The sequence below is a fragment of the Mustelus asterias genome, chromosome 28 (assembly GCF_964213995.1).
Source record: "Mustelus asterias chromosome 28, sMusAst1.hap1.1, whole genome shotgun sequence".
In the NCBI taxonomy this organism is placed as follows: Eukaryota; Metazoa; Chordata; class Chondrichthyes; order Carcharhiniformes; family Triakidae; genus Mustelus; species Mustelus asterias.
In genome coordinates, this window is record NC_135828.1 from 13753750 (window position 1) to 13781110 (window position 27361).

The 27361-nt window shown below is 42.3% G+C and overlaps 1 protein-coding gene across 3 annotated transcripts in view; it reads left to right on the plus strand.

Annotated features, from left to right (window-relative positions):
- The window catches only part of LOC144480253 (calcium-activated potassium channel subunit alpha-1), a 797282-nt gene that overhangs the window by 452203 nt on the left and 317718 nt on the right, over positions 1-27361 (plus strand). For all 3 annotated transcript variants that reach the window (XM_078199542.1, XM_078199543.1, XM_078199544.1), the window contains exon 5: positions 8261-8372. In XM_078199542.1, the coding sequence (XP_078055668.1) occupies positions 8261-8372 (112 nt within the window). The remainder of the gene's footprint in view (positions 1-8260; positions 8373-27361) is intronic.

Here is a 27361-nt window from a genome sequence, read left to right on the forward strand (position 1 = left end):
CAGGACATTAGCTGTTTTTGTTATATGCATATGCAAATGTCTGTAGCATGCTCTAAAAAGAATCATCTCCTCTTTCTTCAGTAACACTTCCCTAGTTACAGGACGTAGCTTCCAAGTAACTTTTCGCTGGTCTCAGATTATGCTCAAGTTCATCATTATGATGTTATGGCCTTGAAGTGAAGGGCCAGGTTACCCCTTAACCACAGAATATATTGTGTGTAACATGGCATAATGCTGGTGTTCATAGAGCGAGTTCTCTGACCCAGTATGTACAGCGCTACGCAGGAATGATTGTTTGTTGTAATCCTGGCCTGGACTCATCGTCAGTGGCCCTCCTTTCCCAAGACGGTGTTAACAGCTGGCTTTGTGAGGAAGGGAAATTTGGCTCTGAAGTCCCTACTTACACATGCCACTGAATGGCGAATAACACAAAAATGGTGATCGTCCCCCTACCCAAACCATGGAGCGCAAGGTGGATATAAAGAGCTGTGTTATCAGAGGTGGATAATCCAAATGGCTTCAACCTGTTCAATGTAACATTTTAACAGAATTATAGACTAGAGCTTTTTACGTGAGGACCTTCAACGGTGAGGCTGCTAAGGCAAGTGAACCTGGGCGATAGCGTCCCGGGCTCACTAATAATATTTAAATCCTGGCATTACCATGGATTTAAATATTATAATCAGCCTTCCTGGGCACGAGACTAATCTCGCTGGAAATCCGGGCCTGGTAAGATTGTGTGAGGCAAGAAACCATGCGCAAACCTTACAAGCTCGCCCTGTCCATCGACTGGTAGGATGAGATGGTAAGATCGCCCCCATGGTCTTTTGAGCTAGGGTTCTATTCTGGGATCTTCCCATCTAGTTATAACATTTACTAGGATCAAACATCATGAATGACTGGCCTAAAGTATAAGATGATGAAAAATTAGAGGAGTATTTCACATGGGGAACTGAACTCTGTGTAGATCAAGGCTGCTTCCTTTGGGGTTTATGAATCATTATTCCCCTAAGGTTTAGAAAGAGCTTGTTTGAGGAATTCCATCAAGAGCATATGTTAGTATATATTAAATCAGCAGCAAGAAGCTATTTCTGTATCCAAGGTAGTGAGAAATGTTGAAGAATTGGTGAAAAGTTGTGAAGTATGTCCTGGAATAAGAAATGATCCAATCAAGGTTCCTTTCATTCCATGGTCAAACACAAGAACATGATGAGAATGAGTACATTGAGATTTCTTTGACATGGAAGGGGAAAAATAACTTGTTCTGGCCAGTAGCTATGGCAAAAGGGTAAATGGTGAGTTTATACCCTCTGCCACAAGTGCTAAAACTCTTGAGGTTTTGAGAAGTTGGTTTGTAATTAATGGTTGCCAGAGGCGTGGTGTCAGATGATGGTCCACAGTTTACACAGTTCGAGTTTGAGATATATTTGAGTAAGAATGGAGTCAAACACACTCATGTACCACTGTATGATCCAGCACCAAATGGTGCTGAGGAAAGAAGTATACTGGTTATGAAGAGGTATATCCAGAGGTATTTACTAGGTAACAAGCTGGCAGTTATTTCTATGTTATTCTTCAACACACTCATCAATTTTCAGTTCCCTTGCACAATGACCCCACAGTCTTCCTCACCTTACGAGTTAGTATTTGAGCATGTTCCTAGGACAAGGTTTAATTTGCTTAAGCCTGACATCAGGAGCAAAGTAAGAGAAGAGCAAGATGAAGTAAAAAAATCATGATACATAGAACACAAAACTTAGAGAGAGAGTTCAGTACTAGTCAGAAGGCCTTGCTAATAAACACTGCGGTGATGAAAAGAAATCAGAAAGAAAGTGAAAATCTCCAAAGAAGCTGAAACTTTGGCAGCATCACAGAGTCGACTGATTGAGCAAAGGGAATCAGGGTCTTTGATATAGAAAAATCAATCAATGTTGCAGTCTTGGGGGTGTTGCTTTCCTGCTTAAGGAGAATGTCACAGCTGTACAGAGGGAGGACACCTTGGTGGGATCATGCAGTGAAGCCATATGGGTAGAACTCAGGAACAGGAGCAGTGCAATCACACTGTTGGGGTTGTACTACAGACCTCCCAACAGCCAGCGTGAAGTGGAGGAACTGATATGTCAACAGATTATGGGAAGATGTAAAAACAACAGCGTTGTTGTGATGAGCGCTTTTAACTTCCCCAATATAGACTGGGATTCCTTTAGTGCCAGGGGCTTGGATGGGGCAGATTTTGTTCACTGTGTCCAAGAGTGCTTCTTGAAGCAATATGTAGATAGTCCAACTCAGGAAGGGGCTATCTTAGACCTGGTTCTGGGATATGAGCCCGGACAGGTGATTGATGTCTCCGTGGGGGATCGTTTTGGGAACAGTTATCACAATTCTATAAGTTTCAAGATACTTGGTAGAAAAGGATAGAAGTAGTCCCAGAGTAAAAGTACTAAACTGGGGGAAGGCTAGTATTAGGCAGGATCTAGGGAATGTGGACTGGGGGCAGCTGTTTGAGGGTAACTCCACATCCGATAAGTGGGAGTCTTTTAAAAGTCAGTTGTTAACAATTCAGGACAAGTATATCCCTGTAAAAATGAAGGATAAAGATGGCAAGATTTGGGAACCCTTGATGATGAGAGAGATTGTGAGCTTAGTGAAAAAGAAGAAGGAGGCATAATAGATTTCAGGAAATTGAAAGCTGAAAAAAGCTCTTGAGGAATACAAAGACAGCAGGATAGAGCTTAAATGGGGACTTAGTTGGGCAAAAAGGGGCCATGAAAAAGGGGCCTTGGCAGGCAGGATTAAGGAGAATCCCAAGGCATTTTATGCATATATAAGGAGGGAGAAGGTAGTTAAGGAAAGGGTAGGCCCACTCGAGGACAGTGGAGGAAATTTTTGTGTGGAGCCAGATGAGGTGGGTGAGGTCCTTAACGAGTACTTTGTATCAGTATTCACAAAGGAGAAGGATGTGATGGATGGTGAGTGTGGAAAGGAGAATGTTGACATTCTAGGACATGTTGAGATAAAAAGGGAGGAGGTATTGGAAGTTCATCCCCAGGGCCAGATTGGGTCTATCCCAGAATACTGAGAGAGGCGAGGGAAGAAATTGCTGAGACCTTGGCCAAAATCTTTGTTTCCTCTTTAGCCACAGGCGAGGTACCAGAGGATTGGAGAGTAGCTAACATTGTTCCTCTGCTTAAGAAGGGCAGAAGAGATAATTTTGGAAATTACAGGCCTATGAGCCTTACATCAGTGCTGGGGAAATTATTGGAGAAGATTCTTAGGGACAGGATGTACTCGCATCTGGAAGAGAAAAGGCTTATTAGCGATAGGCAGCATGGTTTTGTGAAGGGGAGGTCATGTCTCACAAACCTGATTGACTTCTCTGAGGAAGTGACAAGAAAGAATGACCAGGGCAGGGCAGTGGATGTTGTCCACATGGACATTAGTAAAACCTTCGATAAGGCAGGCTGATACAGAAGGTGAAGTCATATGGGATCCGAAGTGAGCTGGGAAAATGGATACAAAACTGGCTTGAGCATAGAAAGCGGAGAGTAGCAGTGGAAGGGTACTTTTCTAACTGGAGATCTGTGACAAGTAGTGTTCCACAAGGATCAGTGCTGGGCCTCTGTTGTTTGTAATATATATATATAAAGGATTTGGAGGAAAATGTAGGTGGTCTGATTAATAAAGTTGCAGATGATACAAAAATTGGGGGAGTAGCAGATAGTGAGGAGGATCGTCAGAGGATACAACAGGATATAAATCGGCTGGAGACCTGGGCCAAAAGATGGAATTTAACCTGGACAAATGTGAGGTGATGCACTTTGGAAGGTCCACTACAGAAGGAAAGTATGCAGTAAATGGTAGAGCTCTTAGAAATATCAACATACCTCCCTGAAGATAGCAACTCCGAGGGACAAGGTGGTCAAGAAGGCATATAGCCTGCTGGCCTTCATTGGTCAGGGCATTGAGTATAGGAATTGGAAAATCATGTTTCAGCTGTATAAGACTTTGGTTAGGCAACATTTGGAGTATTGTGTACCATTTTGGTCATCACACTACTGGAAGGATGTTGATGCATTGGAAAGGGTACAGAAGAGATTTACCAGGATGTTGCCTGGTTTGAAGGATATGGACAATGAAGAAAGGTTTAACAAAACTTGGATGGTTTTCATTGGAGCGTTGGAAGATGAGTGGGGAACCTGATATAGATTTGCAAGATTATGACAGGCTTGGATTGAGTGGATAGTCAGATCCTATTTCCCAGGGTCAATTACTCAGAGGGCATAGGTTGAAAGTGAGAGGGGGAAAGTTTAAAAGAAATGAAAAGGGCAAGTTTTTCACACACAGGGTGGTAAATGCCTGGAACGTGCTGCCAGAAGAGGTGGTGGAAGCAGATTCTATAACAATATTCAAGAGGCATCTGGAAAGATATATGAATAGTCAGGGAATAGAGGGATATGGACTACGTAGAAGCAAGAAGATATTAGATGAGAGAGGCATCTGTGTCGGCACAGACATGGTGGGCCAAAGGGCCTGTTCCTGTGCTGTATGGGTCTTTGTTTTTTGTCTCAATCATTATGTGGAATTAGTTTCAAAGTTCAATTTTGACACAGTCAGAGATGTTGAGCGAGCAGAGCCAACCTAACAGAAATGGAAGGAGATACTCAGAAAGAGACAGTAGCCAGATAGATTAATTGAAAGTACGTAGGAAGGAAGAACAAATAAGTTATTTTTCATTACTTCTGTCAAATCATGATAGAGTTAAGGAAAATATTTTTACATGTAAACTCTGGTCATATCGGTTATATGGTTTGGCTGTGATACAGTAAAATCAAATATGCAACTCAGCCTGTTAAATTTGCATCTATTGCAGATGTTGGTTTAGTCAGGTTGTATCCTGGGAACTTATAAACAGGTACCATTTTTCATTTTAATGATTTTTTTTTAAATTGGGGAAGGAGTGTAGTATATTCCAAGAACTGACCATTTCGTCATACTGCCCTTTCTGCTGCCCTCCCTGGCAAGGAGGTGTAAATAAAGTTGTTCAATAATGGCTGCTTGCAGCTGAGTATGCGTTCGTCTTAATGCAATACTCAAGAGTCTGACTCAGTTTGAAGTGAACCTGCAGGATTTCCCATCATTTTCCTTTGAGCGAAATCCCCTTTCTTTCCATCCAACCTGGGACTGAGGATATTGTGGCTGCGTCTCCTCCACAGTCACCACCAGTAGTGTGCTGGTTGAGTTGGAATATTTTGTTATTGATTTAGGGCGCCAGTCAAACCTTTGGAAGCTCAATCAAGGCAATCAAATTCAAAGTCATCAATTCTGACTGGGAGTTGAGTCCTTCACAAGCGAGCCCAAAGAACCTGGCGATCTGCAATTTGAGTATTTGTCTTCCAACAGAACAAAAAAGAAATTGAATTAAAATACAGCATCCAGGAGTTTAGGTAGAAGGATGAGTGTATGCATCAGGTTCTTATGGTATCTCATATCTGGATTGTTCTTGCTTTAACAGCCTTGTATTAGAATATTTGAGACATTCTTATAATGTGAGCTTTGTGATGCAGCCCTCACAATCTCTGCTATTAATGGGATCATTTAGGGTTCTGCCTCTGCTTCACTTTTAGTTTAAAGTGCATAATTACTTAAGATTTTATTTTATAAATAGATTTGAAAAATCCCAATTTAAAATTCCAATTATGCCTTGTCACATATTTCTTTCCTAAATGAACTGTGTAATGTCCATGCCATGATGGCTAACCTTTCCTTGCTTCATATTCCTTTCTGCATTTTAATATGGTTAGGTTCATAAATAAAGGATGACCTTGTACATTGTCTGCATGTGTAGGGAATCTTGTTACAACTCCTGCACAAAAAAAAACATCAAGTTTGATCTGAGCAGAATTTGTGTGTTAGCATTTGCTATCTTTAGGGCAGGCACAGTGCTAATCTAACGCCCCGTTTTGTTTTCTAATCAAAAATAACATTCTAATAAAAGATTAGAATGAATACAATTGTTGGATGCTGTGGAGAGGCTGGAGTCAAAGAGGCCTGCTGGATGTTTCAGTTAGCCTAATGAAGACGAGCTTCATTTACCAGGTTCCTCAGTGGATTAACTCTCTCCTGCCAAGGAATAACTAATAACGTGAACCTTTCCCTTTTGCTGGTTTTATTTTGTCAATTGAACACACAGTGGTCTGCAGCCGATGTGCTATGGGGCTGTGTGGTGGTTATAGCAGCAAAAACATGCATTAGCTTCCCCAGCTACATTGATTTGATTTATTATTGTCACATGTATTAACATACAGTGAAAAGTATTGTTTCTTGTGCACTATACAGACAAAGCACACCGTTCATAGAGAAGGAAAGGAGAGGGTGCAGATCGCAGTGTTACAGTCATAGCTAGGGTGTAGAGAAAGATCAACTTAATGCAAGGTAAGCCCATTCAAAAGTCTGACAGCAGCAGGGAAGAAGCTGTTCTTGAGTCGGTTGGTTCGTGACCTCAGACTTTTGTATATTTTTCCCAACGGCAGAAGGTGGAAGAGAGAATGTCCGGGGTGTGTGGGGTCCTTGATTATGCTGGCTGCTTATCCGAGGCAGCGGGAAGTGTAGACAGAGTCAGTGGATGGGAGGCTGGTTTGCGTGATGGATTGGGCTACATTCACGACCCTTTGTAGTTCCTTGTGGCCTTGATGTGTGTGTTTGTGCAGCTGACTGGCCTTCGTTAAAACTGACGTGTACAGATACAACCAAGGTAATCCCAGAGAGATTATATCTACCTGATGTAAAGAAAAAAGTTTTATTTTGACTGCTCAGCAACGAAGGAAAGAAAGGCAGGAAGCTTATTCAGTAAATGTTAAACAAAATGCCCCATGCAGGAAATGCCAACCTGTTTGTTCGTCAAGTTAAAGAAAATATCAAGCTGCCATTTAAATAAGAGTAGTCTGATTAATAAAAGACCTTCTTGGGGATGAACTTTGTCGAGTTATTCAGTGACAGAGTTAAATTTAATCTCAGAAACAATCACGTATACCCATTTGATCACAAAGCTGGAAGTGCTCTGTCAAAGATGAGTTACCTTCTCTACCTCCCCTGAAGTTGCATGTGAAAATGAGCAAAGAAATGCACTGGGGAATAGGAGAAGGCCATTCAGCCTCTTGAACTTGTTCTGCCATTTGATCAGATCATGACTGATCTGTTTCTTAACTCCTTCTATCAGCCTTAACTTCATGTTCTTGTCTCATAATTTATCAATTGCTATTCTCAGGAATGGTAAGTACATTCGAAAAAGGTACAAGGAAGCAGAACTGTCTTTTATATTCCAGTGTGTATAGACAATGCATAATGCTGAAAGGATTGCAATTTATAAAATGACAGCACCCTTAAATGTATTTATTATAGCATGGGGTTGCAGAGCGAAGCATGCGCATCCGATACTGGAATTCTGGGGGTGAGGTGAATCTGGGTTCTAAACATAACTTGGTGAAAAATATTCTGATTCTGCATGGAGTCTACTGAGGTTACTCTTTGGTACAGTTACCGCAGGACAATGCAAAGTGGGAGTTTTGTGGAATTACTGCGTAGATTTTCAGGCTGGCCTCCTTTCCTGGGACTGCACTGATTTTCCACACCTCTTTTTGTTCTTGTTAAGCGTAGGATCACATTTGGGATTTCTGTGGAAGTAAATGCAAAATCGCAGTTTAATATTTCTGTAGGCCAATGAGCTCAACACGTTAAAATAAAGCAGAGTTACTTTTATAGAAAATTTTCCATCTAAGTTAGGTGTCAGTAGCCCAGTACTGCCATGCACTGTCCCATACACTGTTGCACTCATATTTCTATGATGGAAAGTTGCTGATTTTTGACCAAAATGCTCAGTGTAGAACGCGCGAAAGAAAAGTGTGCGTCAGATGGCATGGCAGTAAAATTAAGAAGGATTCTGACATTCACCTTTCCAAAAAGCAGCTGGGAATGTGTGCTAGGTGTGTGTGAATTCCGTTTTCAAGGTCTCACATAGAGGAGTTCAACATTGTGTTTAGGCTGTTGAGACCTTGAAAAATTTTCACATCTTGCAGCGCTATCCCAAGGGACCCAGCAATTCACAACTCATCACATTATATCGATCCGAGTATTATTAAAATGTCTAACCGTGAAAACTTCAAAATGTAAAGTGTCTTCATGTGTTGACAATCTCTTGTAAAACTGAATGAGCCCTGTCACGAGATGGGATGTTGGAATAATGATACTCTCATTTCTCTTCCAGTTTATTGCAGCAAATGATAAACTGTGGTTCTGGTTGGAAGTGAATTCTGTGGTAGATTTCTTCACCGTCCCTCCTGTCTTTGTGTCTGTGTATTTGAGCAGAAGCTGGCTGGGTAAGTTGAATGTTCTTCATCCATATCAACCACAAATGCCGATTGTTACAAGACTAGCTATGTCAAAAACATTTTATACTTGTGCTGGTGGTTCTGCATCACGAATAATCTTTTCATACATTAAGACATTAAGAGTGTGCATTGACACTAACCTTGGAGAGTAAGTGGGGTCTCCAGCCTGACTTGAGAGTGTTTCCATGTACTCCCGAGAGCCTTAGTTACCTTGGTCGAGGTATCAGACTGGGCTACAATTCCAGAATCCTTTTGCCTAACTGCAGCTTCACTGTGAACCCAAAACCTTTCTGTGCCCACACTACAGATAAGCTGTGAATGCACCCAATGTCTCGATAATGGGTGTACAGCTGACATTTGCATTTCTTAGGGAATGTGTGAGGATCAGCTTTAAGACTATGTATAAAAATTGGGCAGGTATGATTTGTATATAGTGCGGGAATTGAGAAGTAGAGCTTGACCATGTATGCACCAAGTAATGACTGAAAAGCTATGATAACACAAATCTTATTCAGGCAGAAAGGGGTCAAATATTACAGTTTTTGTCACCACCAGTAGACCATGAAAATACTTGAAGCCAAACCTGTTGCTAAAATAATTGCTGCAAAAATGGTCAATTAGAATGCATCTCTTCTCTATTTCTCATTTGCATGCTGGTATAATTAGAACTTTAATGAAAGACCATTTTGAGCTGTGAATGTTCTGTTTTATTGCTGTTCTTCTAATCAGCCTTAGCTGACCTTGGTAACTCTCTTTTGAAGTTGTACTGTTTAGCTAGATGCTGAATGTTGCATATGCTCCTTTGCACTTTTACAAGACCAATCGTTTAGTAAAGCTTTATCTGCAGAAAATGATAGATAGGGGTATATGCATAACTACTTGGTGATGGAATGTGAAGGGAGCTTGACACACCTCTCCCCCAGGCTCCCCATAGCTCTTTGGATTTTTTCCCTTTTTGCTCCATTTCCAGGTCCTGAAATCCCACTCCTCAATATGAACTGATGGTGGAAGTGAGTTGGAGGCTGTTTTGTAGCTGTATGAAATATCACAGAGGGTGCAGGATCAAGCCGAGTGCCAGGGATCACTGCAAGTTATGAGGGGCTGATTCTCATCAGCCGTGTATTAAACACCAATAAATCTGATTTGGAAGCCAATGTGGCAGATTTGAGAGTTCAGATGACACGCAATAAGTTTAGGTTTATGAGCACGCAGGACTCATCTGAATCTTGAGATTCTTTTGTCGCCTTTTGCTTTCCTCCTACCTATTTTTCCTTTGTGTTTGTGTCTGGAAACTGCCAGTGATCTGTCACCGCAAAGCTATTAACAGGCCTTAGGGTTGTGAGAAAGGTGACCACTTTCAGGACAAGTTTACACTTATTCGGGCTAATGGAGTACATTTATCATCTTGTGACCATTAGAGGGACTCAGCATGGTTTCCTTTTACGGTGAGGAATAACATATCCACTGTCTTGTATCCCTGGTAATTGGATGAAGAATTCTGATTAAGATAAACCATTGAGTCCTGCTGAGGTTGCTGCAACTCAACTCCCAAAGTGGGACGTGTAAACATTTGGTGATGTCCACAGGTACCCACCTCATGAGGAAGGTTGGCACTCAATATGCAATACCTTCTATTCTCCGATCTTCAGTTTTCTGGGTTTTTTTGTCTTTAGAATCTATGGAAAGTGTCTTGGGTAAAATCCTGGGATAGTAAATAATCATTTCAACGTCTGGAACCCGCACATGAATATGCCCAATTTTCAAGCAGACTGATGGTCCACTTGCTGTGCTGAACAGAAGAATCCCATGCACAGTATCAGCTCTATGCCCTCAGCACACAGCTAATCTAATTTTGCAATTGCTAAGGAGCCATAGAGAGATTGATGGGAAATGAGAATATCACACTGGTACGCCAGTGTCAGGGCCGAGGCTTGACCCTGATGAAGTGTGCAGGGCTTTTGGGGTACAAGACTTGGGAATACTTGATATTGATGTTGGGTACCTGAAATGGGAAAAGATTTCATTTCCCCAGCATTAAGTTAATTTTTCCTTCGTGTGAATGGTATATTGCTCAGTGTAATATAAAAATCTATGCTTCAGGGCTGTAGAGAGATTGCAGCTCTGACAAAGAGTCATCCAGACTCAATGTTAACTCTGTACTCTCTCCACAGATGCTGTCAGACTTTTTGAGATTTTCCAGCATTTTCTGTTTTTGTTCCAGCACTGTCAGAGGTGTCGACGGGGCAGGAAGTACCTGTTAATTGTGAGTCAGATATCCGATGCCAGCCTTATTGGTAAAGGCTGAAAAAATTGTTATGCAATGCCAATGTCTGAACCAACCTTTAGGCCCTTTGTGTGCACAAACATGGGAAATATACAACCTGTTTGAAACCATTACTGTAAGATTGGATTTCCTTGAGGTAGTGGACTCCCATGTAGGAGGTCCAGGCCACAACCAACAAAGTAAGTTTTGGAAGTATATCCAGTTGAATGTGGAGCCTGGAAGACCAAATGTTCTCCTAACCTTCCCAACATTAAAGAGCACTGAGCCCGCTCTCCACTTCCTACCCAGATTAACAACTCCCTGCTCACCACACCCCTTAAACCAGTAGTGGTCCAATCACCATTTACTCATGTTCCTGGAGCCTTACCATAGAAGCAGTGAGGCCTAACCTTGCATGTGCCTCCACGCTCCCCTTCCCCCACCCCTCCCAATTTCTGGACCTTTGGATTTGAGTTGATCTGCTGCTTTTAAGCGTTGGCATTCCCCATCTCATTGCCATGGTGAGTGAGGAGTAGGAATCTGTGACTCACATATCAACATTACAATTGTTTTTTTAAAAAATCGGTTCTTTCCTGTGTGTTTTCTTTCAACTCAGTGGGATGCCCAACAGCTTGAGACTGTTGCAGAATTTGTATTCATGAGTTCAGAACCCTTTCTGTTTTGATCTCCAGTACTGTAAAGGTGAGGAGTATGTGCATGAATTTTGGCGATGATGATGTTTTATCCTTTGTAATGGGATGAGAAGGGAACTTTGACCCCATGATAAACTGGACTGGTACAGACTGATAGTCCTGAGAGAGAGAAGTTATGTTTGATGTGTAGCCCTGGAGAGAGAGAAAGAAGTCGTATTTAATGTGCAGCTTTGCAAAATGGTAAACTGGTTATACCTCTGGTTCTGAAAACCCCATTGCTGCATTCTGTCATCTTGTGATCAGTGGAATGTTAAAGTGTTGAAAGTGGCTGTGGGCATCAAAGCTGCATTTATACACAAAAGGGAACAGGCCTTTGTTATCGTGCCTTTCACAACTTCAGGAAGTTCCAGATTGCTTCACTTGGAATGAAGACGTTTTTGAAATGTTGTTGCTGTAAGGTAAGAAACATGGCATCCAGTTGGTTAGGTTGGGCGAAGGACAGCTCCTACTCAAGGCGCCACGGTGGCACAGTGGTTAGCACTGCTGTCTCACAGCACCAGGGACCCGGGTTCAGTTCCAGCCTCTGTCTATGTGGAGTTTGCACATTTTCCCCGTGTCTGCGTGGGTTTCCTCCGGTTGCTCCGGTTTCCTCCCACACTCCAAACGTTGGGCGGGTTAGATTGATTGGCCATGCTAAATTGACCCTAGAGTCAGGGGATTGGCAGGGTAAATGTGTGGGGTTGCAGGAATAGGGCCTGGGTGGGATTGTGGTTGCGCACTGTCGATGGGCTGAATGGCCTCCTTCTGCACAGTAGGGATTCTATGATTCTTGGCCTACAGCTATCTTCGACTCCCTTCAGCTATCCCATTTCCACAGGATCCCAAAGTCCCCCCAGTCAACCAGCTTTAAACTTGGAGGTGAGAGAAAATCGGAAGCACACAGTCTCATAAAAAGTACAACCTGGCAGCAGGATGGTTGCCCCTTTTCATTCCACGTTCATGAAAACTGGAAGCAGACAGGTTGAAGTGTGTTGCGTTTGTATTTGACCCAAACCAAACCCACCCAATTACCCCAAAAGTGGGGCTGGGGTTTGGATCCATGACCTCTGACTCCGAAGCAAGAGTGCTACCACTGAGCCAGGGCTCCACCTTAAGCTATGATTTGGGTCCCCAATCAATAGTTGTTCACAAAGATTATTAATAGAAATGGAATTAGTCTTTAATTGGGAACTTATAGAATAGAACTGATCAGTAAAAGTGATGAGGAGGATCGGTGGTGCAGTTACCCAGTAAGTCCAACCATAATGGCAATAAGCTTGACAGATAGATGGAGGTTAAGGCCAAGTCACTGAATAGAAATTGTAACTGTATGTTCAGAGTTATTACGGTGAAGTGTGAGATCAAGCCTGGGAAGGGATGTATTGTCTTGTCTTTCAGCTTGGATCTGGTTTGTCCCTCATGTGGGGGCCATGATTGGACTTGATTTGAATTGGCTTTTTTGATTAGGAATAAAGTACCGAAAGGTATCCAAAAAAAGGTTTGCATCAACTTCTCGGCCTTTTGGCTAAGATCAAGCATTAGATCAAGCCTAAGATGGAATGCAATGCCTTGATCTTGTCAGCTTGGATCTTGCTTGTCTCTCTTGTGGGGACCATGAATTGGATTCAAATTTGAATTTGGTTTTTGGAGCAAGCGAGGAATGAATTTGCAAATGCCTGACCCATTCTGAGCATTGGCTTTGTAACTTTAAGAAAGGAGTAAAGAATTATTGAAAAAAAGATATGTGCATCAACTGATGAGACGGTCAGTTATAACACAAGTGCCATCAAGCTTACTGCCTGCATCAGATTTGACTTTTCATTCTTGGCACACAATTTGCCAAGATATTGTAGGATTGGATCAATATTTTGTTTGGGTTGTTATTTCACACAAAGTTCCCAATGCAGCTTAGAGCTATTTTCTTGTTCTTTGCGAAAGTAACTCCAGTATATATCAACATGAAGTCCATGACCTTTACAAAAACATTAACAAACGATGTATTTGACAAAAACATGCGAATGCAAAACTGATCAGGTACACTACAGTCTTTCAAGAGTAATGTGGTGCATTTAAATTTAGCATCCGAACAAGGCTGTGTTTTCACAGTTGTTGTGGAGATGATTTTATTAAAACGTTAATATTGGAATCAAGCAAGTATCTTTCCAAATGGAAACAATGGAAATGTTAAATCTGGGGCACTGCCCGCCTGAATTCTGGTTGTACCATGACGAGTCATATGACTGCTGAGAATGGCTCCTGTGCAATGTTGGCACCATCTAGTGCTAATTTTGTGATACAGCTTTAAACAAAAGACACAAATTTCTTTTATTAGAAATAAGAGAGCAGGAGCACGCAACACGGCCTCTTCTCTGCCAGTTGGTACAATCATGCCTGACCTTCTCCTCATCTTGTCTCCTGCCCTACCCCCATATCCCCTGATTTCCCTTGTGTCCCCAAAAAATAGCGATCTCAATCTTGAATATAATTAACAAGTGAGCAACCATTGTCCCCTGAGTTAGGTAATTCTAAGGAAAAAGATAATAGTCACCATGCTACTCTTCTTTTCCTCTAATGGCAATTTAACCAGTTTGAAATTGTGTATCAAGCTTGTGATGTTTAAACCAAGTAGTAAATGACTCCTTTTCATTTTAAGCAGATATTTAACCTGACTGGAGCCTGCCTGGTCTCCCGACCATTCCTAGCGGATAGGTCATGCAAATGAGCAGTACAAAGGCCATTAGTGAATTCTGTCAGAATGACTTGAGATAACTCATAGAATAGAATTATAGAATCCCTACATTGCAGAGCAGGCCATTCGGCTCATCAAGTCTACATTGACTCCCTGACATATTACCCAGGCCGCCTTCCCCGCCCTATCCTGTAACCCCACACGGGTGGCACAATGGTTAGCACTGCTGCCTCAGCGCCAGGGACCCAGGTTCAATTCCGGCCTCGGGTCACTGTGTGTGTGGAGTTTGCACATTCTCCCCGTGCCTGTGTGGGTTTCCTCCGGGTGCTCCAGTTTCCTCCCACAATCCAAAGATGTGTAGGTTAGGTGGATTGGCCGTGCCAAATTGACCCTAGTGTCAGGGCATTAGCAAGGTAAATATGTGGGGTTACGGGGATAGGGCCTAGGTGGGATTGTGGTCAGTGCAGACTCGATGGGCCGAATGGCCTCCTTTTGCACTGCAGGGATTTTATGATTCTATGATTTACCATGGCTAATCCATCTAACCTACACAGCTTGGGACACTAAGGGGCAGTCGAACCTGGGTCCCTAACACTGTGAGGCAGCAGTGCTAACCACCCCCAAGGTGTGACTCGAGCTCATAGATCAGTATCCCTCACGGTGCTTGAGTAGTAATGGTCGATTAGGTAAACTCCAGCCATTTACCACCTCTTGATTCGAGTCATTTACTCGCGCAAAAGGGGTTGTGCACCTGACTGCCCATTGCAGCCCATCCATGGTATTGCTCCCGAAATAGCTTCAGAAATTGGAAAGATTTCTTGTGAAGTTAATTTTAAAATTCCCATTTGTCATCTTCAAGGGATTACAAATGAGGGAAAGAACCTAAAAGCAAAGGTTTGATTGCCTAGATAGTTGGTGGTCGAATTTAAAAACACAATACTGTAAAGATTGGGGTGCGGAGTTTAGGTGGTCAGCTGGTGAGCTCCTTCATAGATTAATGCTTTGCATGTTTTAATTTGTTGAAACAGAAATCTAGATGAGTGAAACGGTTAATGATGCAAAGAGCTTCTTTATGAATTGTGAATAAACTCAAAAGCTAAATAACATGCTTGCACTGCAGAGCAATTATGTGCTGGGTAAAGTAAATTGCATGTAGTATTGTTGGAATATTTATTTATGTTGACTGAACTCAAGGAAATCCTTTTTTTTACATTTGAGGTGTGAATTTGAGGGATGTCTTTGCTCAGGAGAGATAGGTAAAGAGTTGGAGAGCTTTCCACATCTGGAAATGCAAACTCAGATGTAAAGTTAAAGCTTATTTATTAGTCACAAGTAAGGCTTGCATTAACAGTGCAATGAAGTTACTGTGAAAAAGCAGGCAAGCAGTTTCACGTTGGCTGGAACCTATCCTATTCACTCCCGTTATAAAGTATGTTTGCCGTTCAAATTCCGCCCTTCGAGAGATTTTGTGGGAACGTGATCCTCGCAATTTTGCTATACAGAATTGCGAGCAAAGAGATGCATTTCGCAGGATGTTAGTCAGTTTTACTGACTCACTACCCTACCCCCTCCCTGACCGCTTCTGTCCATTTAACCATTGTCCCCTCATTTTCCTTCCAGAGCTTAAATTATGGCCGAGCATGGAACATTTTGTTTCTGCAAACCCATTATGACAATGGAAGAGTTTTCATCATATTAGCTGTGAGAGATCTCCCAGGAGATATAAGGGCTGAGCTGGTGAGAATAGTGTGTGAGTGCCAGCCCTGCGCTACATTAAGAAAAATAAAAAGCAATTGGAGACTTGTGACTGATTAAACTGCAGTAATGGGATAAAAGTTTGGGTCAACAGACTTTGTAATATTCAGCAATAAAAATCGATACGAATCTTTGCACACAAGATATGAAAGCTTCAGGAAAAAGTCATGGCCCAAAGAACTAATAAAGCTGTGAGTTTTATTTCACTTGTGTTTATTCAGCTGTTTCCACCCCAATTGTAACACAGCAAACATTTTGAAGAAAATTTTTTTTTTTGAGCCAGGAATGCTTAAGATTTGGAGTGCGGTACCTGAATGCAGATTCATTAGTAATCTTCAAAGGGGAATTAGATAAATATTTGATGGTGAAAATATTGCTGGGATAATGGAGAAAGTGGGGATTGGAACTAACTGGGACAGACATGATTGACTAATGGCTGCCTTCTATTCTGTCCTATCCTAATCCTGTGATTCTGTGTTTGTTTATTGTATATTGTGATGGGAAGCCCCAGTAATAATAACACCGGTGCATTGCTCCAGCACAGTGACTAACTGTTGTTGATCTCACACAAGGAAATGATGGGGACAATCATGGCAGGATTTACGTAGGAGGAAGAGTGGTCCATTCAGTCCCTCGATCCTGCTCCACTCATTCAGATTCCAAACTGACACTGAGCTTCTGTGCGTGAGGTGGTGGAACTGGAATGTGGACAATAAAACGTCACTCAGACTTTCTCGGAGGTAAAGGCTTCTACTACATAGCGTTGCAAAGTTTTGGGAGTCTTTGCACACCGTTAAGGCAGGCATGGACTGGGCTGCAAAGCTTTGATGCAAATCAACTTCATTGAAACAAAGTCAGGACAAGTTTATTAAGTTCTCGGATAAACTATGCGACCAAACATAGGTGGTGATCCACAGTTTAACGTGGAATATTCTCCCCTCATGATCTGAATGGTCGAACACACAAAATTGTTTCTCTCACAGCTTTGGTCTTTTGATCTTAAGGCCTCTTCCTCCCTTGCCTCTTGTTTTGTTGTTTCCTCAGGATGGTCTTTCTCTGCCACGAAGAAGGCAAACTCGGGGCGTTCTTTATTCTGGCTGTTAGCCAATTAACCTTTCTGCCCGTGTGTGTGGTCACTTTCCTTGACCAACCAGGTAGTTCATGTAGCTGTTGCTCGCCTTACGTATGATACACGAGTTATGTCCTTTGTATGTAATACTATATCTCTGCTGAGATTCTGGTAACGAAAGACATCTACATTCCATTCTCAGACCAGCAGTCTTTCACAAACAATCTTCAAGCTTTTGTCTTTTGTTGAAGATAAGTTATTTTAAAACTTGACACAAACTCCATGAATCCCTCTAACTTGGCTTATTTTCTGCACTGTGCCCTCCAATTTACTATTCTACAAAGATGAGTGTCTAAAAAAGTCAACTGTTAGTAAAATACAAAGGTAGATATTAATTTCTAATAATAAAAGTTAGATTTTAACAATTCGTATTATTGTTCATAGCAGTCTTTCCAGATCTTTCAAGTCTTTATTACAGCTACTCGCTGCACAATGATGTTGGCACAGGGCATATAATTTCTGCATAGACATTTTTCCATGCCCCTTTTCATTGATTTTATTCCTCTTAATCCCCTGCATTACTTTCAGCCTCACACCAATGATAAGAGGCCTGCTCTCAGAGTTGCTGGTGCTCCTGCTCTGTACACATCAACTGTGATGTGCCAGTTAAACCGGTGGGCTACCTTTGCATTGAAGTCTTGGAGAGTAAAATTGAGTGGGTATAAACCGGTTTCATGTCCCTGACAAAAATAAAAATGATCCCATTGGGCTTTGGCTTTACCCATCATTCACAAGTTTATTGAGTTCTCAGACAAACTATGCCAAACAAATGTAGATGGTGACCCACAGTTTAACGTGGAATACTCTGGATGGCGTTCAGATTTGGGGCTATATTCTTAGTCTAGATTGGTGACCTGTCCTTTTACCACGTGTTGAATTGCAGAAGTATCAATACCTTCCACCAGTGGAGTCCCTTGTGTGTAGTACTGAGCTAGCTACTACATTTGTATGTATTGATTTTGTCTTTTTTTCGGTCTTGACCTACATTAAATATTCTCTAAATTATTTGTGTCCCAACTCCCTCCCAGGTGCCAGCCAATTCTATTATTCTGCCATTCTTCAAGTGTTATTCGAGACAATGAGTATTGGCAGGTTATGAAGCCCAGACGTAGAACAAAAGTGTTGGGGTGGGGGCTAATGTTACAGTATTTCTTGGACTTGAAGCAGGGAAGAGGCTGTGGCATAGTGGTATTGTCGCTGGACTAGTAATCCAGAGCCCAGTAATGCTCTGGAGACCTGGGTTCAAATCCTATCACGGCAGATGGTGAAATTTGAATTCCATGAAAACCTGGAATAAAAAAATTAACCATGAAACCATTGTTGTAAAAATCCATCTTTTTCATTAAAGGAGGGAAAGAATTCTGCTGTACTTAGCTGGTCTGGCCTACATGTGTCTCCGGACACACAGCAATGTCATTGACTCTTAAATGCCCTCTGAGGTTCAAGGGTAATTAACGCTGGTCAGTTCAGTTCTGATGAAAAGTCATTGACCAGGAATGCTTCTCTAGCTGAGTATTTCTTGGTTATTTTTAGTTCCGATTTCTAGCATCTTCAGTATTTTGCTTTTGGTTTTGTTCATCAGATCAATTTTGCAAAATTTGACCAGCATTTCTTCCGCTGCACCTCTTTATTTTAGTCACATTCTACTTCTCCTCCTCCCTCTCTTCTCCTCCTCCTCCTCTTCCTCTCGCTTCCATGGCACCATCATGTCCAGCCTGAAAACACAGATGCCTTACCTTTCTTCGGACCTCTCCCAATACCCACTGCTGCTCCCTAACTAGTTGCTGATAAGTAGCAATAACAGTACAGGGTGATAACATCCCTTACCTCCAGGAATTCCCTAATCTATTTCCCTTTGAGTTCTAGCTGCTTTCAGGAATTCTGCAGGAATAGTTGCAGGATAGCAACCCCAAGACCACAGTCAGAGTCATGAACCCACAGTAAACGTCATTTAAGGTGCAGTGGCATCATGACACCAACGCTGGAATTTTACCGCCCTGCCCATCATGGGAATCGGAGCGAGGTCATAAAATCCCACCCCACATTTTTGATTGTTGAGCGTTGGGAGAGGCTGAGTAACCTTCTAACATTGAACTGATGGTTGTTTGGAAACTGACTTTTTCCTGTTTTTCAAGCAGTCACATAGAGTTTAGTCACATTGATGATTGTCAGTCACTGTCTCCTCCTCCACCCAAATCCAATCACTTCAATGTATCCCTCTAAGCAATGTCTGCCTTATAGTGAAGGTGTTCTTTGCTGGTGGGTCTGGCACAATTTCACTTGCAAATGGGGTATGGTATATACACTCTAACTGGGCCAAGTGATTCCTTTTTTGTAACTGCCCTGTGATAGTAATTGTTCTTAACTCTTCTCTAATTCATCTGCACAGTAATTTCCTCCTTTAAACTAATACTTACTTAGAGGTCTTTTCTCCATGTCTGGCAATAATCAACACAATGGGTTTTGCAGGGAAATAATGAACATCTTTATTAGTTTCAGCAGAGGTGCAGTGAACAAAGAACAATACAGCACAGGAACAGGCCCTTCGGCCCTCCAAGCCCACGCCGCTCCCTGGTCCAAACTAGACCATTCTTTTGTATCCCTCCATTTCCACTCCGTTCATATGGCTGTCTAGATAAGTCTTAAACGTTCCCAGTGTGTCCGCCTCCACCACCTTGCCTGGCAGCGCATTCCAGGCCCCCACCACCCTCTGTGTAAAATATGTCCGTCTGGTATCTGTGTTAAACCTCCCCCCCTTCACCTTGAACCTATGACCCCTCGTGAACGTCACCACCAACCTGGGGAAAAGCTTCCCACCGTTCACCCTATCTATGCCTTTCATAATTTTATACACCTCTATTAAGTCTCCCCTCATCCTCCGTCTTTCCAGGGAGAACAACCCCAGTTTACCCAATCTCTCCTCATAACTAAGCCCCTCCATACCAGGTAACATCCTGGTAAACCTCCTCTGTACTCTCTCCAAAGCCTCCACGTCCTTCTGGTAGTGTGGCGACCAGAACTGGACGCAGTATTCCAGATGCGGCCGAACCAACGTTCTATACATCTGCAACATCAGACCCCAACTTTTATACTCTATGCCCCGTCCTATAAAGGCAAGCATGCCATATGCCTTCTTCACCACCTTCTCCACCTGTGACGTCACTTTCAAGGATCTGTGGACTTGCACACCCAGGTCCCTCTGCGTATCTACACCCTTTATGGTTCTGCCATTTATCGTATAGCTCCTCCCTACATTATTTCTACCAAAATCCATCACTTCGTATTTATCAGGATTGAACTCCATCTGCCATTTCTTTGCCCAAATTTCCAGCCTATCTATATCCTTCTGTAGCTTCTGACAATGCTCCTCACTATCTGCAAGTCCTGCCAATTTTGTGTCGTCCGCAAACTTACTGATCACCCCAGTTACACCTTCTTCCAGATCGTTTATATAAATCACAAACAGCAGAGGTCCCAATACAGAGCCCTGCGGAACACCACTAGTCACAGGCCTCCAGCCGGAAAAAGACCCTTCCACTACCACCCTCTGTCTTCTGTGACCAAGCCAGTTCTCCACCCATCTAACCACCTCCCCCTTTATCCCTGTGTTGTTAGTTGTGAGTTAATATGGTTTCTGCTGAGTTTATTTAGTGATAATTTCATGGGGGTTAATCTAATCCAAGCTCAGAACATGTAAAGCACCCTCAATTGATGTATAACTTTGTCAGGTCACTCCCTACACAATATCATTAAACAATGTCACTCAATCGGTACTGAGGAGTTTTATTTTCCCATGTGGATGATTGTTGAAAGAACTATTTGACCAGAACTACTTTTCTTCCATACTGGTGACAATTTCATCAGAAATTCATTTATGGGATGTGGGCATAGCTGGCTGGGCCAGTATTTATTGCCCATCCCTAATTGCCCTTGAACTGAATGGCTCACTAGGCCATTTCAGAGGATAAGAGTCAACCACATTGCTGTGGATCTGGAGTCACACGTAGGCCAGACCAGGTAAGGATGGCAGATTTCCTTCCCTGATCGATGTTAGTGAACCTGATGGGTTTTTACCACAATTGACAATGGTTTAATGGTCATCATTAGACTTTTAATTCCACCATCTAAATTTCACCATCTTCTGTAGTGGGATTCAAACCTGGGTTCAGAGAGCATTCCCTGGGTCTCTGGTTTGACAGTACCAGTGATGCAACATTACAACTGTGTCATCTCCTTTACCAACACTCCTTCAGACAATTACTGTTGTAAGCCTAACCCAAATAAACCATGTATAAACACCACAGCATGAAATCAAAGAACTAATTTCCATTGCTATAAGCACCTTTCATATCCTCAAAGTGCTTCCTAGCCAATGAATTACTTTTGAAATGTAAATTTCTTGTGACAGCCAATTCACACACGTAACATTGAGATTGTTGACCTGCTAATCTATTTCGGTGGCATTGTTTGGGGAGTAATTGTTGGCCAGGACACCAAGAGAACAATCCTGCTTTTCTTGGGATCTTTATATTCACTTAAACCGAGGACCTATATGACTATTTAACATCTCATCTGAAAGACAGCATCTCCAGCAATGCAACGCACTCTTAGGACTACAGACAGCAGTCTAGGTTATGCCTGGAATCCTGCAGTGGAGCACGGTGACACAGTGGTTAGCACTGCTGTCTCACAGTGCCACGGATCCGGGTTCAATTCCCGACTTGAGTCACTGTCTGTGCAGAGTTTGTACATTCTCCCCATGCCTGCATGGGTTTCCTCCGGCGTGTGGCGACTATAGGGGATTTTCACAGGAACTTCGTTGCAGTGTTAATGTAAGCTTACTTGTGACGCTAATAAATAACCTTAAAAAAAAAGAGTTTGAACTCATGAACTTTTGGCTCACGTGAGAAGGCTACCATTGAACCAAGCTAACAAATTAAAATCACAACTTTTATCAAGGTTGTGCCCTGTTATTCAGCATGCGATGCCCCTTTGGCTAAACCTAACTCATTAAGTCAGACATGAAATTTGATTATCTGAACCACACAGTAATGTTATTTCATATTACCATGCACTGAGTATCGAACCCAAACAAGAACGATGACGTGCATTTATATCGTGCCTTTAACATAAGGAAACATCCCAAGTCACTTCAAAGGAGAGACAGGAAACAAAATTTGACACCACGCCACATCAGTAAACGTTGGGGCAGATGACCAAAAGCAAGTAGGTTTTAAGAAGGGTCTTAAAGGAGGAGAGGTGTGGAGAAGTTTAGTGGGGAGGTGTTCCAGAACTTAGGAACCCAACATTCCTTACAAGGGTGAGTGTGGTGCTGAGGCAAACAGGTCACAAATCTCTTGGGTTCTCTCCCTGATATATTCTATGCAAGTAATCTTAAGCAGGACGGTAGTTGGGCCACCAAGAATAGGCTTTGTGTGTCTGCTCAAAGAACAGGGTCCTCATTCTCAAGTGCGAGCTAGTGACTCCTTTTCCAGAGTATTTGTGAATGGATATCGGGTACAAGCTTGGTCAGGTTGTGATGCTCTTCCTAATGGCCTGTTAAAACTCATTGCTTAAATTTGCATATGAAGGAGAATTATGTGCATAGAGTGCCAGACATTGATTAATGTCCATGGAACCAAACCCCAGTATGAGTCAGGACTTGGATATAATTTGCAGCACAGAAACACAACGCTCGGCCCAACTGGAATGTGCCAGTATTTATGCGGCAAATGCGCCTCCTTCTACCTTATATGATCTAACTCTATAAGCATAGCCTTTCATTCACTTCTGCCTCATGTACTTCCCCTTAAAGGCATTGTGTCGTTAGCCTCAACTCCTCCATCTAATTCCACATTTGAAGAAAAGGGCAAAAAAACAAAGGAAATCAACTCTTCCGTGTTAATATCTTTCCTTTATTTTTAGTTGATACTGTTTTGTTTTAATGTGAGACTATTTCGATCAGCCTTTGTGTTGACAGCAGCTGTCACTGTGAATGCCTACTGTCAGGACACTCTCTGCCCTTGCTGTGCGATGACTTTCACACAAGAGCATTAGTATCTCAGACGTCATTACTGCAGCTTCATTGAGAAATAATCTGGAGTTGATTAGCAGGAGATTCAGTAGAAAGCAATATATCTCTGAACAGTAATGGTTATATGGTTTGCAAACACTGTCGGTTTGAATACTGACCATAGGCTATTTCCCTTCTTTATTTTTGAAAGACTTGTACTTGTGGAGACCTGAGCACATTTTTTGTTGCAGTGTCGAATGGAGTGGGTAAATGCATTTGGATGTATTTGGGTCTTTTATGGCAAGGATATCCAGGTTTTTACTTTTGAGAGTTGCTTAGTTATGCATCTTGAACTTCTGCCTCCCAAGAATAAAGAATTACAGCAGTGGGACGGTATGGTAGCACAATGCCTCACAGCACCAGGGACCCGGGTTCGATTCCCAGCTTGGGTCACTGTCTGTGTGGAGTTTGCACGTTCTCCCCGTGTCTACGTGGGTTTTCTCCGGGTGCTCCAGTTTCCTCCCACAGTCTGAAAGACGTGCTAGTTAGGGTGCATTGACCCAAACAGGTGCCGAGCGTGGCAGCTAGGGGAATTTCACAGTAACTTCATTGCAATGTTAATGTAAGCTTTACTTGTGACTAATAAATAAATGAGAAAGCATCAAACCCAGTAACATTGCCCTTAAACTAAGAGGCAGTCTTCGGAATTAATTGAAACAAAGTCAGAAAAAGCTGGAAACCCCTCAGCGGGTCAGGCAGCATCTGTTGAGGGAGAAATAGGATTAAAGTCAGGAAAGGGCATTGCTCTGCAACAGTAATTCCAGCATTTCCAGCTCTTATTTTAGCATCCCTGCAGTCCACTCCGAAATGGAGTACAGGAAAGATATAGAGAATCTGGTGAACTGGTGCAATGACAATAATTTCTCCCTCAATGTCAACAAAACGAAGGAGATAGTCATCGACTTCAGAAAGCATAATGGAAGACATGCCCCTGTCTACATCAATGGGGACGAAGTAGAAGTGGATGAGAGCTTCAAGATTTTAGGTGTCCAGATCACCAACAATCTGTCTTGGTCTCCCTATGCCGACACTATAGTTGAATAAACCCATCAATGCCTCTACTTTCTCAGAAGACTAAGGAAATTTGGCATGTCTGCTATGACTCATGCAGTCAGAAGTTTAACAACACCAGGTTAAAGTCCAACAGGTTTATTTGGTAGCAAAAGCCACACAAGCTTTCGGAGCTCCAAGCCCCTTCTTCAGGTGCTTGGGAGGCTCCAAGCCCCTTCTTCACTCACCTGAAGAAGGGGCTTGGAGCTCCGAAAGCTTGTGTGGCTTTTCCTACCAAATAAACCTGTTGGACTTTAACCTGGTGTTGTTAAACTTCTTACTGTGTTTACCCCAGTCCAACGCCGGCATCTCCACATCATGACTCATGCACCATAGAAAGCATTCTTTCTGGTTGTACCACAGCTTGGTATGGCTCCTGCTCTGCCCAAGACCGCAAGAAACTACAAAGGGTCACGAACGAAGCCCAGTCCATCACGCAAACCAGCCTCCCATCCATTGACACTGTCTACACTTCCCGCTGCCTCAGAAAAGCAGCCAGCATAACTAATGACCCCTCGCACGCTGGACATTCTCTCTTCCACCTTCTTCCGTTGGGAAAAAGATGCAAAAGTCTTAATACGGATACCACCCGACTCAAGAACAGCTTCTTCCCTGCTGCCATCAGACTTTTGAATGGACCTACCTTGCATTAAGTTCATCTTTCTCTGCACTCTAGCTATGACTGTAACATTACATTCTGCACTCTCTCCTTTCCTTCTCCATGAACGGTATGCTTTGTCTGTATAGGGTGCAAGAAACAATACTTTTCATTGTATACCAATACATGTGACAATAATAAATCAAATCGAAATATTATACTTTTGTTTATGAACTTATTGAGTGTAATTTAGCACAAATAAGTTCTCTTCACTATCCCCCACAAGCTGTCGTCTGCTACCTGTATGAGTTTGATGCTACATTTCTGGAAAGTAATACGGCGGTGGAAGTGATCTGGACTTCCCGGGCTGCCCGTGGTCTGTAGCCCATCGAGCAGCAGACTTTCCATCATACTTGAAGGGCTGACCTGCTCTTGACAGAAATGCTGCCAGTGTGGACAGAGCCTTTCAATTTGCCCCATTTCCATCACAAGGAAGGTTCATAAAACTGACAACAAGACTGAGGTAACTGTGACTCTGCTGTTATTCAAGTTTTGTGCCTTGCACTAAAGGTGTTGTGGTACAATTTTCCTGATGTCGGGGGGACCTGCTGGGCACGTTTGCAATGTCAAATTGCCCTGTTCACTGACAGTACAGCCAATTTCTGATGTTCTCCAGAGGCAAAGTACCTTGGGTATCCCAATCTCTGATGGTGGGTTTTAGTATAGCTAGAAACAAAGAGAATCACTTTGTTTATATTACTAGGCTTCTTCCACAGGCAACACTCTAATACAAGTGAAACATTAGAGAAGCCACCAATCATGCTGTGAAAAAGGCAAGTTAATGTTTGCACCACTCATTTTTAGCATAACAATGATCTTAGTGCCTGTTATAAAAGTTTATACTTTGGTTATGTATGGACCCATAGCTGTCGTTGGTGCAAAGACTGACCCGAGAAATCACCCAACTGCTACGCAGCACTCAAACAGTACAGGTCACAAATAAATGGAGGATGCTGTGTGGGAAACTATAGGGAGTGAAATGGGCCTCCGTGGTAGTGGGAAATGGATCAGAAAATTAGATGGGACGTGAAACTGATTGTCGATTTGTTAATGTCTGTTTTGCCCTGCTGTCGAGCAAGGAACAATTTCAGCCCCGTTTAACTTGAATAGTCTTGCACTGCTTCAGGTGGCCCCCAGCACTCTCACCCACTGCCCCCCACCCCCCTATTTACTTTTTAACAAGAACCATATTTGGACTGTTGCTGCTTCTCTCTTTTCAATGCCCTGAATGTGTTCCCCATTCACTTGTCACGTATCATTGTACTTAGTAAAAAGTGTTGTTTTCGTTGCTTTACTGGGAATTAGTAAATTGGCTCTTCACTGTCAAAATGGTGGATTGTCCTCTGTTTAAAATCCGGTCATAATGTTTGGCTGTTCTTTTGGGGGCAGTTATTTGCTCATTCTACCTTACGCACGGATCTCATATTGGGCATTTTACCATAAGCGTAAGACAGTGCTGTTCATTTTAAACACTGGGCCTGAAGCTGAAAATTATAGCAGTGTTTACAAATAGCCTGGAGATATAATTAGATCTAAACTGTACACCCAGCAAATTCTGTGTGTATTGAAACTATATTCTGAACAAATAACACCATCTGCCCATTGTGAGAGTCCTTTGGGTCATTTGACATCCTCTTCATATCTGTTGGTACCAATTTTGCAGTGATGCACATGACTGCTGCTCCTGTCTCTCTTGAATCAGAGGAAGCAGAGTCCCTGGATGGCAGAATTCACCTTGCAGGGCCCTGCCAGTTATATTTTGAAGCTTACAATGATAACAACGGCCTGATGATCTTGCCAGATGAGCAGGTTTTTAAAAAAAAGGGATTTGCATTTATAAACTCCCTTCATGACTCTTTGAAATATCTCTGAGATCTTCACATGTACTATGACTGTCGTGTAGGCAAGTACAACAGCTGCTTATACGTCCAACATATCCCAAATAAATAGAAATTATGTGAATCTTCAGTTAATCTTGGTTAAGAGAGGAATGTTGACTTGATCAAACCGTATAGAACTGAAGCGAAGGTGGTCAGAGCTTTTTTATTTAAAATATATAAATTGAATTTTATAAGAAACTTGTTTGTTTATGGAAAAATGTGCCTGCGATGATCACAGTGACACGAGCAAGTGACACGGAAGTGCTTTCCGTTATTATTGTCAGTAAATGAGATGTTTGGCAAGCTTGTTTTTAAGCAAATGATCCTTTGAGATTTGGAAGGCAGTGGCTCTTTAGAATTAAACTGTTAACATGAGAAACGCTTTGGCAGCATGTGGTAAAGTAGGTCAAAACTGAAGTGCAAATAAGGAGGATATAAAAGATTTGATAGGGGCTTTCACATGTCATCGGTGTATTTGGAGCATTTTCAAAAGAGGTTTGAACTGTTATTCATGGGTTTTATGAATTGAAATATTTGTACATGAATACAGACAAGTATAAACCAGCAGATACCACATTTTAAATTATATTTATTTGCATTATTATGTTTTGGGCAAATATTAATTTCAGATTGGAGGCATTAGAAAGGAATAACCCTAATAAAGTCAGTACTGTGAAGGTAACTCCCAATACATTTTCACAACTAGTGACATGGTGGCATTGCTGCCTCACAGCGCCAGGGACCCGGGTTCGATTCCTGGCTTGGGTCATTGGCTGTGTGGGGTTGCA